The 12,743-nt window shown below is 40.8% G+C and overlaps 1 protein-coding gene across 1 annotated transcript in view; it reads left to right on the forward strand.

The window, feature by feature from the left end:
• LOC118716464 (guanine nucleotide-binding protein subunit alpha-14) overlaps window positions 1-12,743 on the forward strand; it is a 127,361-nt gene that overhangs the window by 60,995 nt on the left and 53,623 nt on the right. The window contains exon 2 of the mRNA XM_036433738.2: window positions 7,043-7,227. Within this exon, the coding sequence (XP_036289631.1) occupies window positions 7,043-7,227 (185 nt within the window). The remainder of the gene's footprint in view (window positions 1-7,042; window positions 7,228-12,743) is intronic.

Genomic DNA, 12,743 nt, shown 5'->3' on the forward strand with positions numbered 1-12,743 from the left:
TATATATATATATATATATATATATATATAATTTTTAAAAAGGAACTCTTTTCGATACCTGTAAGAGACACATTGAAAAATTTTTACCCAAAGCCTTGGGTCTTAGTCATTCTGGAGCTCATGGTTCTGGGGAGACTGAGGTTCAAAGGGATCTTGGCCTGGGGGAAAGGAAACCAGGGAGCTGTGCTTCTCCACGCGGGTGAAGATGTGTGCCCCAGAACCAGTGGCCAGCCTAGGCACTCGCTATATGCTCAGCAAATAATGATTGGGATGACCAAGCACACCCTGCATTGGACTGTGAACTTAGTGACTCACAGTTGTACAACAGAAAAGAAATCTCTCTCAGTGAATGAAGACCATTTGATGAAAACTCAAGGGTTGAGTAGGCACAGCTTGTTTGTAGATTTTGGGGTTGAGAGGAGAATATATTTCATTTACTTTGGAACAGGCTCCCCGTGAATTAATATGTTAGGAAAGATTCCAGTTGATAATGGTGGTGATTAGATGGGGAGTGCTAAGGAAAGTAGTATCAGGAAATTCTTTCAATATTCAGACATTTATTGAGCACCTGCTCTGTGACAGGTGTTGCCCAAGGTGCTGAGGTTCAAGGTAGAGAAGAGAGTTCCTGATCTAAGGGAAATCACAGACTCGTGAGAAGACATATAGACATCATGACAAAATCTATAATAATAAAAGCTTAATATGCTAATTAGACTGGATGTCCTTCTGGACATCCTTCCAGGACGAAGCTGGGGCTATAGCCCAGGGATTCAGACAGCTGCCATGGCTGCGAAGGCCTACTCTTGCACTGACTCCATGCATTGGGCCTCTAGTGTAATAATAATGGTATGTAAAGATCTAGTAGTACCAGGGAGAAGAGATGAGTCTTCTACTTGGAAATTCAGGAGGATTCATGGGAAAAGTGATGATGGAGCTGTGGGATGAGTTGACCAGCAGGCTACTGAGGTAGAGGAAGGAAAGCAAAGATCACATGGCTTGAATGTTCAGTGGTTGATATAACTTTGCCAATATCTTGCTGTTACTTAAACTGGACTTTTCAAAAGTAAAGCCACATATTTTGGTTACAATGGTGGGCTGAAAAACAACATATACCTGTTTGTATATCTACTTACATATGAGTAAAACTCACTTCATATTCTGTAAGAATCATGAGAAGGAATTCAGGAGAATAATTTTTTAACTATCCAGAGTGGGTGGATGACAATGCATTGTATTTTTAAAACCCTACAGTTTGGAATCCCCATGCTTTCATTCTTAACCTGAGCCTACATTTAATTGCACTAGTAGCTATCGATACTTTTGTTTAACATCCATTTTTCCTTTCAATTTATCTTTGAGGAAAGGGGCTGATGGAGAGAAGAGTGAGCCGAGCACTTGTGGTGTTTCAGCAGAATGCTTCTGTGTGTCAAATGGTACCTCTTCTTGCCTGCACTTATTGAGGCTTAAGGATTTTAAGTCCATTACCTCTTTTCAGAGCTTCTTTCTTTTCCCTTAAGAAATTTTATTTGTTTACTAGTCTTTCTCCTCTTTCTTTTTCAGCATGAACAAAATCAAACTGTTGGACAATCATAACTAGAATAAGAACAAGCTCTGACTCTAGACTCATTCTGTAGATTGTGTTAACCATTCTAGGCTAAATTACTCATCATATTCTTTCAAAGTTTGAGAGGCCAACGTCTTTCTAGTGCCCTGGTGTTTTGACTTCCTGGTGCACAATTCTGTAATAATGGGTGAAATAGTCATTTTTAGGAGTAGTGAACTGTGGAAGGTTCTGAAACCATTAATGAAAATGCTTATTATTTGTCTTTTTGGAAAGTAAAAGACAAATAATAGTCAGAGAGCAGAAAGTGATCTCATGGCCTTCCTTACATGTAAGATGAGTTGTATTTCTGAATGTTTTAGCCATAAGCCATAGAGCTTATTGGAATAGTTTTCTCCTATCCTTTGTGCAGCTTATTCATTTTAAAGGAAAAGTAATTGATGCTCAAGGCTTTTTTCCAAAATAAATTTTTGTCACTAACAAGTACTTCAGTCTTAAGATTCTGTATATTTTGCTACTTTTCTAGACTCATATAGATGAACTATTGACGTAGAATGAGCAAACTTGTGTAATTCTTTATAGAAGACTCAGTTGTAATGTTTTGGCAAATAACAAAGATCTCTGGATGATGTGAGTATATAGAAGAGTTGCATATTAGTCAATGACTACTGTTCCTGACATTAAGCAGTTAGTACTCAGCTAAATATTTGTATTGGGTTTTTAAAGAATATCACATTTACAGCAAGTTACAGAATATTTGATTAGGTAATAGCTCAAATTAATTTAGAGTAAAAATTAGCCTTGTCTTGCATTTGAACTTTTAAATGCATTTGTGGCAAATATGAGAAATACATTATTTTGTGTACTTTCAAATAGAAAAATGGTTATTCAAAAATTCTTTGTGCTAGCCAGTGTTGCTCAATGGTTGAGTGTTGACCTATGAACCAGAAAGTCATGGTTCAATTCCTGGTCAGGGCACATACCCAGGTTGAGCTGTGGATTCAATATCCAGTTGGGGACTGGCAGAAAGCAGCTAATCAATGATTCTCTCCCATTATTGATATTTCTCTCTCTCCCTCTTCCTTCCTCTCTGGAATAAATATAAAATAGATATTTAAAAAATTATTTGTGAGAAAAAATTAACATAACCTTTGGCTTTGCCTGATACAAGAAATTATATGTCAGCTTAACCCTTTTGACTTTGCCTGATATCAGAAATAAACTTTGAACTTGAAAATAATTTATTGATCAGCATAAGGTCCAAAGATGACAGAAAGTGAAGGGAAATACTTGGAATTGCTATTGTTATTGGTTAGTCAATAAAGATGATTGTGCAAATCAATGAAACAAATATATTATCAAATATAAGACAGCATATTTTGACTTTTGCTCCATTGTTTTATGGTTACTTTTTTTAAAAAAAATCTTATAATGTCTGTTGAGCCTTATCACTTAATTTTTCAGCTTTCTCTTCTTGTTTCAAAAGCTTTGTAGTCACCGCTTTTGTTGAGAGAGCAGCCATGAATCCTGTCTTCACTTGTTTACAGTTCTGAGTTGCCTAGGACATTGCTACTTCTTTTATGGTGAAAAATAGCACCTCTTCTGTTTGCAAGCACAGAAGCTGGGGAAGGTGTTATGGTTGTGATGTGACATGGGGGCTGGGCAGAAGCAGGACTGGCTTGGATAAGTAAATCATTATAGAGATTTAGAAATGTTTTTCCTCTGGAAATTGAAAAAACAGAGCTCACATGGGGATATTTTACTCATGCAGAAATGAAATTGGAACTTGGTACAAAAACCCATCAGCTAAACTGAATGTAATGTAAAACCTTGAGCATTCCAGTCCCAGGTAGATTATATTAGCAGAGGTGCCCCTCACAAGAGCCCTGGAGAAGTGCTTCTTAACCAGTTCGTGAACTGGTTGCATCAAAACCTTTAGAGGCCCCTGACCTGTGTGGTTAAGTTGGGTGAGCAGAGTCCCATACACCAAGAGGTTGCCAGTTTTAATTCCCAGTCAGGGCACATGACTTCCAACTTCAAACCTCCAGAATGCGAGAAATAAACAGCAGAAAATTGTTGGAGGTCAGGTGCCATCAAGGTTGGGTTCTAATGTATAAGTAGTCTGTGGTGTTTTGTTATTCCAGCTGGATTGGTAAAATACCTACATAAGTGCAATCCCTTCTACATTGCAGAGTTTTCCTTCTATTGTCATATGATGGAAGAAGGGGCAAGGGAGCTCTCTGGGTTCCCTTCTGTAAGGGCACCAATCCCATTCGTGAAGGTTCCACCCTTATAACCTACTCACCACCCAAAGGCCCTTAGTACCATCACTTTGGGTATTAGGTTTTCAATTCATAAGGTTGAATTTAGGGGTGTAGGGAACACAAACATTCTGACCATAGCAGCAGTGAATCACTTGGAATTTTCTCCAACGTTGGCCAGATTCTCTTGCAAATCAGTATCTTTAGAATAAATTCCAAGACTACAGCACTCACAGTGCAGAAGCGCTCACACTGTGTGGGGTGGCTGCTGCCCAGCATCAGCTGGAAGTTAGAGGGAGCTGAGCAAAATCCCTCTCAGCCCTCCAGCTTAAATATTTCAGAAGGAATTAACTCATCAATCTCCACTACCAGGAAACCCTGATATGGAACTGGAGCCTGCCTCTCCAGGTGGCTGGCACTGGGTCCTAAGTGTTATCAGAAAGGGCAGGTGGCAGGGTGCCTGCTTCTGGGTGAGGTAGCATTGTGTACTCAGATTTATCCAACCAATGCTGGGCCTCCCCAGAGCCAGGAAGGCCCACTCATCCTACTGCTTTCCAAAACAGTAATCATCCTGTCAACTTAGTCAACAAATATCCATTCATGAATATGTATTAGGTTTCTACTATGTGCTGTTTCAGGCTCCAGCGATTCCAGGGAACAAGAGAAATAGGATCCTGGCTTAGGAGCCACCTCAGCGTGTCCAGATCTCTTCTAAGCCCACTTGTCTCACAGATCATCTGGGCCACGTGACCAATATGCAGAACTGTGTTCTTATTTTTATTCTGATTTACATTTTGTTCTGCTCAGTGTTCTAACACTGAGCTAGGAAACAATGACTTCTCGCAGATGGTTTAGAACACATCCCCCGCCACTGAAGGTGGCTCTGCCCATCTCAGAAGCCTTCTAAGCTGTTGGCCTTGATCCTCAGGGAGGCGGGCTTTATCGAGAATTGTAGGTAAACTTGAACAATTGGCTTTCTGTGTAGATGTCCTTGGGCTATCACTTGGAAGGGGTTTATTTTGCTTTGGCCTCTGTTCCCTTCTGGCTCCTAAAAAAAAAAAAAAAAAAAAAAAAAAAAAAAAAAAAAAAAAAAGGCAGTGTTGTTGTTTTTTCTTCATGAGCCTTCTGTGTATTTAAAATTAAGCTGTCATATTGCTTTCTCAAATCTCAGAGCGAGTTTAGAATTTCGGGGTGAAGCCATTTTGTTGGCCCTTTTACAATGACATGAGTTCCAACCCTCAGTTTTTCCTGGGTGAGGTCCTCGGTAGATTCAAGAAGCCTCCGGGGGAAGTTCCTTTATGGATGGGATGTAGAAGGGTAAATTCCATGTAAAGAGGACACTAATTCGTGTGTACTGTCTTCCAAACGATAATACCTAGATCTCTGGTGCTAGACAAGATGTTTTTACTTGGAATTTCACTGAAGTCTTAATTACATACTGGTAATATATTTAATTTGATTAATCATGGCAGATGATAACTGGCTTTTCATTTATGACATGCATATTTCCTTTTGTAACAAGCTTATTTAAATAAAAAATCCAAAAATATTAAATAACCACACAGGTGGTTTATGGATATGGTAAACAGCACGAGGTAGGCACACAGATGACAGAGTTTGGGGAAATACTGATGCCAAGAGCCAAGTGTCTTCTAGGCTAGCCCCAGACCTGCCAGGCCAAAGGTGCACACGCCTACCCCACAGAGAGCAGGAGCTGGTGGAGGTGAGCTGTACCTAAAATAGTCACACTTTATGGGTATATGCCAGCCACACAGAGTAGCAAGCTGTGTGTGCAGCTTAATCGCTTATTGAGCCTCTACTCTGGAATAGGAAATCAGTTTAAGGGGCTGGGAGCCCAGAGAATCCCGGCAGAGCGTTACAGGGAGAGACTCAGGAGAGTACCCAGTCTTAGTTGAGAAGCACATTAGACCAGTCAGGACTAACTTGCTGATTTTGTTAAAGAGGACAGTGCGGTAGGATGATGCTAAAAGAATGTCAAACGGAGCGGGCTTTTCATGAAGCTTACAAGTCCTTAAAACCATTGTTGTTCTTTTCCGCTGCAAATACAAACCCATGAAGCAAAAAGTAAATGGAGAATAGCCATTAGCCTTATTTATATATGAAACAGAATCTAGAAACAAAATTGTAATTATATTCTTTTCCTCACCTTTAACAGCAAAACTCCTTCTGGGCTGTGGTCCTCTCTACCCTCCCTCTCTCCCATTCTCTTTGTGGCCTCTTAATGAGGGAGTCCCTTAGTAAGCTGACAGCAGGGGTCACCGATCAAAAGCTTCTCCCAGGTTGCAGGCTCACATTGCCCACCTCTCTGCAGTTTTTCAGGCCCTGGAGGAGCCCTCACCAGCATGTTGCTTGTGGGGGAGTGGAGGAGAAAGTCCTCATAAAAATACAAGGAACAGAGTAGAGTGGACCCGTGCTACCAACCCAAACCATACGTTCTAATTAATAATGAGGTGGGATGTAAAAGCTAAGTCACCTAATCCTCCAGCCACCAATACTTTCCATTCTAAAAGTCATATCTGTCATTTCCCCCCCCCCCCCACTTGTAATAGAATGATTATACTCAAGGTCCAGGTGTTGAGTTTCTGTTTAGAACCACTGAGGAAACTCAACCTAGATCCTCAGCTTGACTTTATTGGTCCCCTGGTCCCGGTCACAGCTGTCATTGCAGAGAGACCCTCCTGTCCGCCCTTCATGCCCCCACCTGCTGCTGGAACCATCTCATTTAGACCAGCTCTGAGGACTTAGGGAAAGGAATGTATGTAGGGAAAAATTCCCTGGGGCCTAAACAGTGTTAATCACGAGAGCTGATGTTTAGGATTATTCCAAGTGACACAGATACTCATGTGTTCTTAATAAATTTGTGTGTGTGTGTGTGTGTGTGTGTGTGTGTGTGTGTGTGTGTGTTGAGAGAGAGAAAAAGAGAGAGAGAGAGAGAGAGAGAGAGAGAGACACTGACTGCTTGATGAATGAATTGATTCATCGATTAATTTAAAGCCTTCTAAAGCCCAGGGGAAAGACTACTCTGCCCAGGATTTAGGGTGGTACTGCCCTACATCAACATTCAACACGCCTTTTCCAAGTTCATCCCCGTCAGCCCATTCATCATGATATGGACCAACACGGCCAGGACGTCCCATCTTTCTCCATGTGTTCCTTTTGAAGACTGCTGACTAGGTTTTCCACTTATTTTGTCTATTAGGAACTGGCGAAAGTGGCAAAAGCACCTTTATCAAGCAAATGAGAATTATCCACGGGTCTGGTTACAGCGATGAAGACAGAAAGGGATTCACGAAGCTGGTTTACCAAAACATATTCACCGCCATGCAAGCCATGATCAAAGCCATGGACACCCTGAGGATACAGTACATGTGTGAGCAGAATAAGGTACAGTGGTTGTGGGCGTCGCCCTGTTGTGATTGTATGCTTTCCTTCTCTGGTCAGCAGATGTTTCTGAACAGGATTTACTGGGTGTTTTGGTCAGAGGCCAAAAGAAGCTCTTGAGCTCAAACTCCAGAGAAGCATGATGACCGTGGCTGGCCCTGCGATCTCATGTATGCTGAAGTTCTAGCATGGCAATATGTGGGGCTACCCCTGTGCAGGGATTCGGAAATGTGGGCAGTTGTTTAGTTTGCTTGCTTCAGGCGCTAAGAGCAGGAAGGCATGTGAATTTTCTCCTTCAGCTAAGATACCCAGTTAGTTTTTCAGTGGAACATCAGAGGCCTTGGGTTTCTAAGGGCCAACTTTTTAAAGAATTCCCAGTCTTAAAAAATATGTTCACTAATGCCCAGTAAACTACTCAGAGGAAGCAGTGGGTTTTGTTTGTTTGTTTTGGGAGCTAGCCCTTCTGGGAGCTAAGTGATAGCTTATGTGAGAGATGCTTATTTCCCAGCCAGCAGCGGGGTCTGATAAATTCATCAGCTCTCATTGGCTTTCATATCACAACGGTTATTTAAAACACAAATCTGTGTAAGGCCATGGGGAATAATGAGGCAGGATGGTGAGAGGAGACAAATAAAATTTTATATGGTATATTGGAATGGGAATTCATTGGACAATACTGTGTCTCAGTTCATTAGGAATCAGGATTAGAAATAGTTTCTTTATAATCATACCAAATTACTAATGACGTGATGATAAAAAAGAAAGATTCTGTCTAAGGTGAGTCTCTTGTGGGTCTATTAAAAAGAAATATAGCTGCTAAAAAGCCAGAATTGAGTGGGATTTAGTATAGATCCCAAGGAAAGCTTTATCATGAACTGGTGGCACCTGTGTTCATTTTTGCTTTATATATATAATATACAAAGACTTTGAAAGCAATCAGTCTAAACTTTTTATTTCTCAGTGACTGAATTACATAGAAAAACACAGCATGCACCAAATCTGGTGCCAAGTAATGTGAGAGGTGCATACCGAGCCATTGGAAGATTCTGGAAGTGACTCTGATGATTCTTTTGCACATTGGTTTTGAGTATATGCTTTCGATAGATATTTTTAACCTGTTCCATTCTTTTCTAATCTCCTTATACAAGGTATTTTAAAAATTAGGCCATCTGTGAAAATATAGGATCACAATAGAAATGTCAGGAATGTTCTTGTGGTTTAGTTAATCTTTTTTTTTTTTTTTTTTTTTTTTTTTTTTTCCCTGTTCTAAAATGTATTTGATTTCACAGTCATAGTAGGGTGACCAGGGAAAGCTTGGAATTTAGGGGTGGATTGTAAACAGACCTATTGGGAGGAAAATGCTTAAGTGTATATCAGTTCTGCTTACCTTGGCAACGTGTTTGTAAAACCCAATCTGTCTTAGTAATCAAGGTCTCTGGGTTTTTGCTTTTTGTTTTCCCTCAAGGTCTTCTGGTGCTACTCTGAGTTTATGTTTTGAACAAAAAGGTTTTATGGGGTTTGACATTCTACCACTTTCTTTCTCTCTCTCTCTCTCTCTCTCTCTCTCTCTCTCTCTCTCTCTCTCTCTCTCTCTCTCTCTTTAAATTTATTGTTGAAAGTATTTCAGATGTCCCCTTTGGTTTTTATTTTATTTTTTTCTCATTGACCTCCTACATCCCACACCAGGCACCCCTCCCCCCCCCCCCCCCCCCCCCGCCCCAGCCCTTCATCACACTATTGTCTATAGTCTTATGTATGTAAGTTTCCTGGTTAATCTCTGCCCACCCCCACCTTACTATAGAAATTCATCAGTCTGTCCCATGCTTCTATGTCTCTGGATCTATTTTGTTCATCAGTTTATTTTGTTCATTAGATTCCACATGTAAGTGAGATCATGTGATACTTACCTTTCTCTGACTGCCTTATTTCACTTAGCATAATACTCTCTGGTCTATCGATGCTATTGCAAATGGAAAGGAAGGAACTTTCTTTTTTTATCTTAATTCTTTTTCACCAGGCCATGTCCACCTACCCAGTAATCTGTTAGTTTCCCACAGCTGCTGTAACAAAGGACTTCAAACTGGGTGGCTTCGAAGAGAAATTTATGTGGCAATGGGTCTGAAGGCTAGAAGTCCGGAATTAAGGTTGATTGGTTCAACGGGAAACTGTGAGGGAAACTCTGTTCCATGCTTGTCTCCTAGCCTCTGGTCCTTGCTGGCCATGGTGATGTCCTTCCCAGTCTCCGCCTGACTTCACAGGGTTCTCCCTGTGCATGTGTCTGTGTTCTGTCCATGTCCAAATTTTCTTCTTATAAGGATGCCAGTCATTGGATATAACTAGATTACATCCTCAAAGATAATTACTTCCTGAGGTTGAGGTTTGCAAGAATTTCAGAGGGATGCTAATCAAATCAGCAGTCTGCCCCCATTCGTATCCATCCCGCAAGCAAAATATATTTCCCCTATTCCAATAATCCTCAAAGTCTTAATCCATTCCAGCATCAACTCTGTCTCATAGCTACTGTAAATATCAGTTCACAAGGCCATTTAAATCATGTAAATCAGGTATAGGTATATGTCAGTTACATGGTATATTGAAACATAGATTCTGGGTTTGGTCCATTCTGGAGCAGAATTCCTCTCCTTCCACAGACCTGTGAAACTAGGAAGCAAGTCCTGTGTCTCCTTCACTTACGTATCTGGCTCTCTGCTTAATGCCTCCTTTCTTTATGCCTCAAGCACCTATTTCATGCCTCATAAAGTTCCTCTTAACCCTCGGACATATGCCTGGGATGAACCACATGCTGAAATGGCCTAACGAAAAGCAAAAGATTGAGTGGAAAGGACATTGGATGGGTTCCTAAAAATCTGGGCTCTTCTCATGGCTCCCCTGTGGGTCTCAGGCAGGAGGCAGCAAACTTTTTTCTGTAAAAGGCCAGAGGAAATATTTTTGGCTTTAAGGGCTATACCATCTCTCTGGCAACTGTTCAACTCAGCCATTGTAGTGCAAAAGCAGCTATTGGCCATGCATACACAAAGGAATGGGACTCGCTTGTAAACTTTACTGGCAAAATGTAAAGCCACTCAACTCATGGTCCAGACAAAAACAGGCCACAAGTAGATCAAGTCCATGGGCGTAAGTGCCCACCCTAGTCCTAGGGGAAGCCATAAAACATCTCTGGTCTTTGCATTTCTCCACCTGGTCTGTGCAGCCCACACATGCTCTGTCTACTTCATAAGCCAACATGGGCAAATGGAAGTGCTTTGCAAATTAAACAGCACTCAAGAAAGATAAGGTTATTATTGGGGCAAGTTCAAAAGCCAAAAATGAACTCATTGTTTAGGTCATTTTCATCCATTCCTTCTCTATTATTTTCTGAATAATTTTCTCTGTGGGCTAAAATTGATGACTTAGCATGGAATGACAAAATTAGTGTTCACTTGAAACAGTTGATTAGTGAAGACAGGTTGAACAAAGTCTTCCTTAGCTTTCATTTTTAGTGGTGTATTCCTTCCCTCAGTAATTCTTTGCTAAGGATTTCATTTGATTATCCTTATTTTGGAGCTGGGAACACTTTAACAGTATGTATAAGGAAATGAAGAGTGATTTTTAAAAATTTTAAATGTTTGCAGGATTATTGCTCAGCTAGGATGTTGAAAATCTTTGCCTATTGCAGACAGGCTGCTTATGAAAGAAAAATTATCAGAAAGTTAGTTCAGCGTTTTTTAACCAACATATTTTTCCAATAAGATTGAGCCTTGCCCTGGCTACTGTTGCTCAGTGGTAGAGCATCGGCTCACAGGTTTGATTCCCAGTCAAAGGCGTTCATCTGGGTTGCAGGTTTAATTCCTTGTGGGAGCCAACCAATCGGTGTGTCTCTCTCACATTGATGTGTGTGTGTGTGTGTGTCCTCCTCCCTTGCACTATCTCTAAAAATTAATGGAAAAATATCCTAAGATAATGAGTAACAAAACAAAACAAAGGTAGAGCCTTGAACAATATTTTCTTCTGTTTTGCCAGCTTTTATTTGTAAAGAAATGATTCATATGTATTTGTTGATAAGCCTTACTTACGAATGTCTCTCAGGAGTGCTGTATGAACACATTAGGTCTTACAACTTCTTAATAAATATTACAAAGGCATGTGCTCAGTGGCAAGGCTCCTACATTTGAGTTAGCTTATAACTCACACTCACTAGTGATGATTTCTTTGGAGTCCAAAGAGCCTCATATTTTTGCTGTTTGTAGTATCTCCAACTTGGAAAATTCTCATTCTAGACCTGTCCTAGAAGCAAATCTTTCTGATCCCCTTAAAGGTCCTGCGGAATCTGCCTGGACGATTTAGATGTAGAATTTCCCAAGGGCAAAGGACAGCTTGCCTGACTTCTCAAAAGCCTTCTACCTCTGTACTCAGTGGGCCCTGGGAAAAAGAATGAGGCTGATGGGCTCTTGGGCAGCAGCTCCCATAAAGATGCTTTTAGGAGCTCTTTAGGATACCACGGTCACATCATATTTGCATATGTGACACAAATTTAATTGCAAAGGCTCCTCACAAAAACATTGTTAAAAGGAAAGTTAATAATTAAACAGTTATTTGCCTACCATTCCCGTGCAAGTACCTACTTTAGAATTCAATGTTTCTAGAAGTGTTGAAAGTATTACAAATGTCCCTTTCTTCCACCAAAGGTATTTTCATCTATTGAGATGGTAGCTTACCAAGTGTAAAACTTAAACATCCAATATCCACCATTACTATTAAGCAATAAAGTCTAGTAATCATGGGGCAGGATCACAGAGGATGGCATTTTTTAACACCCAAGAGAGCTCCGATAATGTCCCATCTGTGTATACATGACTCTTCCAGCCCAACTGCTCATTCTCAGGAAGCAAAAGGCTGATGCTCCGGAAGGTCTGTTAAACACTCACCTGAGGAAATGGGGGCCCCGTGAAGTGACAGGAGTCCATGGATGTCACTTTCTGTCGAAGAGTTTCTCAGGGCTTCGCGTATTTTAAGACACTCTTCTAATTTTGTAAACATCTGTTTGAATGTATCTTTCAGTCCCCCTTCCTCATCCAATTTGAAAATTCAGATTCTGCAAGAGCCCCTGGGAACAGGGAGGCCCATGTTCAGACGCTGGCTGGAGCCCAGGGTGCTGGTCCTCTGGCAGGTGCTCAGCTTGGGCTCTTTCTTCTCGTTGGATGGTGACGTCATGTGGTACATTCTTCTCCCTACTGAGAACGTCAAGTACCAGCTAGTGTCACAACAGCAACCACAAATTCTCCACCAACATCTTAGGCTGGAGCATTTTTACTTATCCCCTCGTTCTCTGGTCAATCAGTGTTCACGGTAGTGTAAAAGTTGCTATGATCAGAGCTTGGGATGTAAGGTTTTGGAAAATGGCAAAGAAAAAAAAATTAAAGGAGAAAGAACCGGTTTTCTCCTTAATCATTATCAGAAGTAAATCTGACCACCCACTCCAATTGAGCCTGATTTGAGAGACAGGAAATTACTTGACCATT

Source organism: Pipistrellus kuhlii, unplaced genomic scaffold (genome assembly GCF_014108245.1).
Source record: "Pipistrellus kuhlii isolate mPipKuh1 unplaced genomic scaffold, mPipKuh1.p scaffold_m20_p_12, whole genome shotgun sequence".
Lineage (NCBI taxonomy): Eukaryota > Metazoa > Chordata > Mammalia > Chiroptera > Vespertilionidae > Pipistrellus > Pipistrellus kuhlii.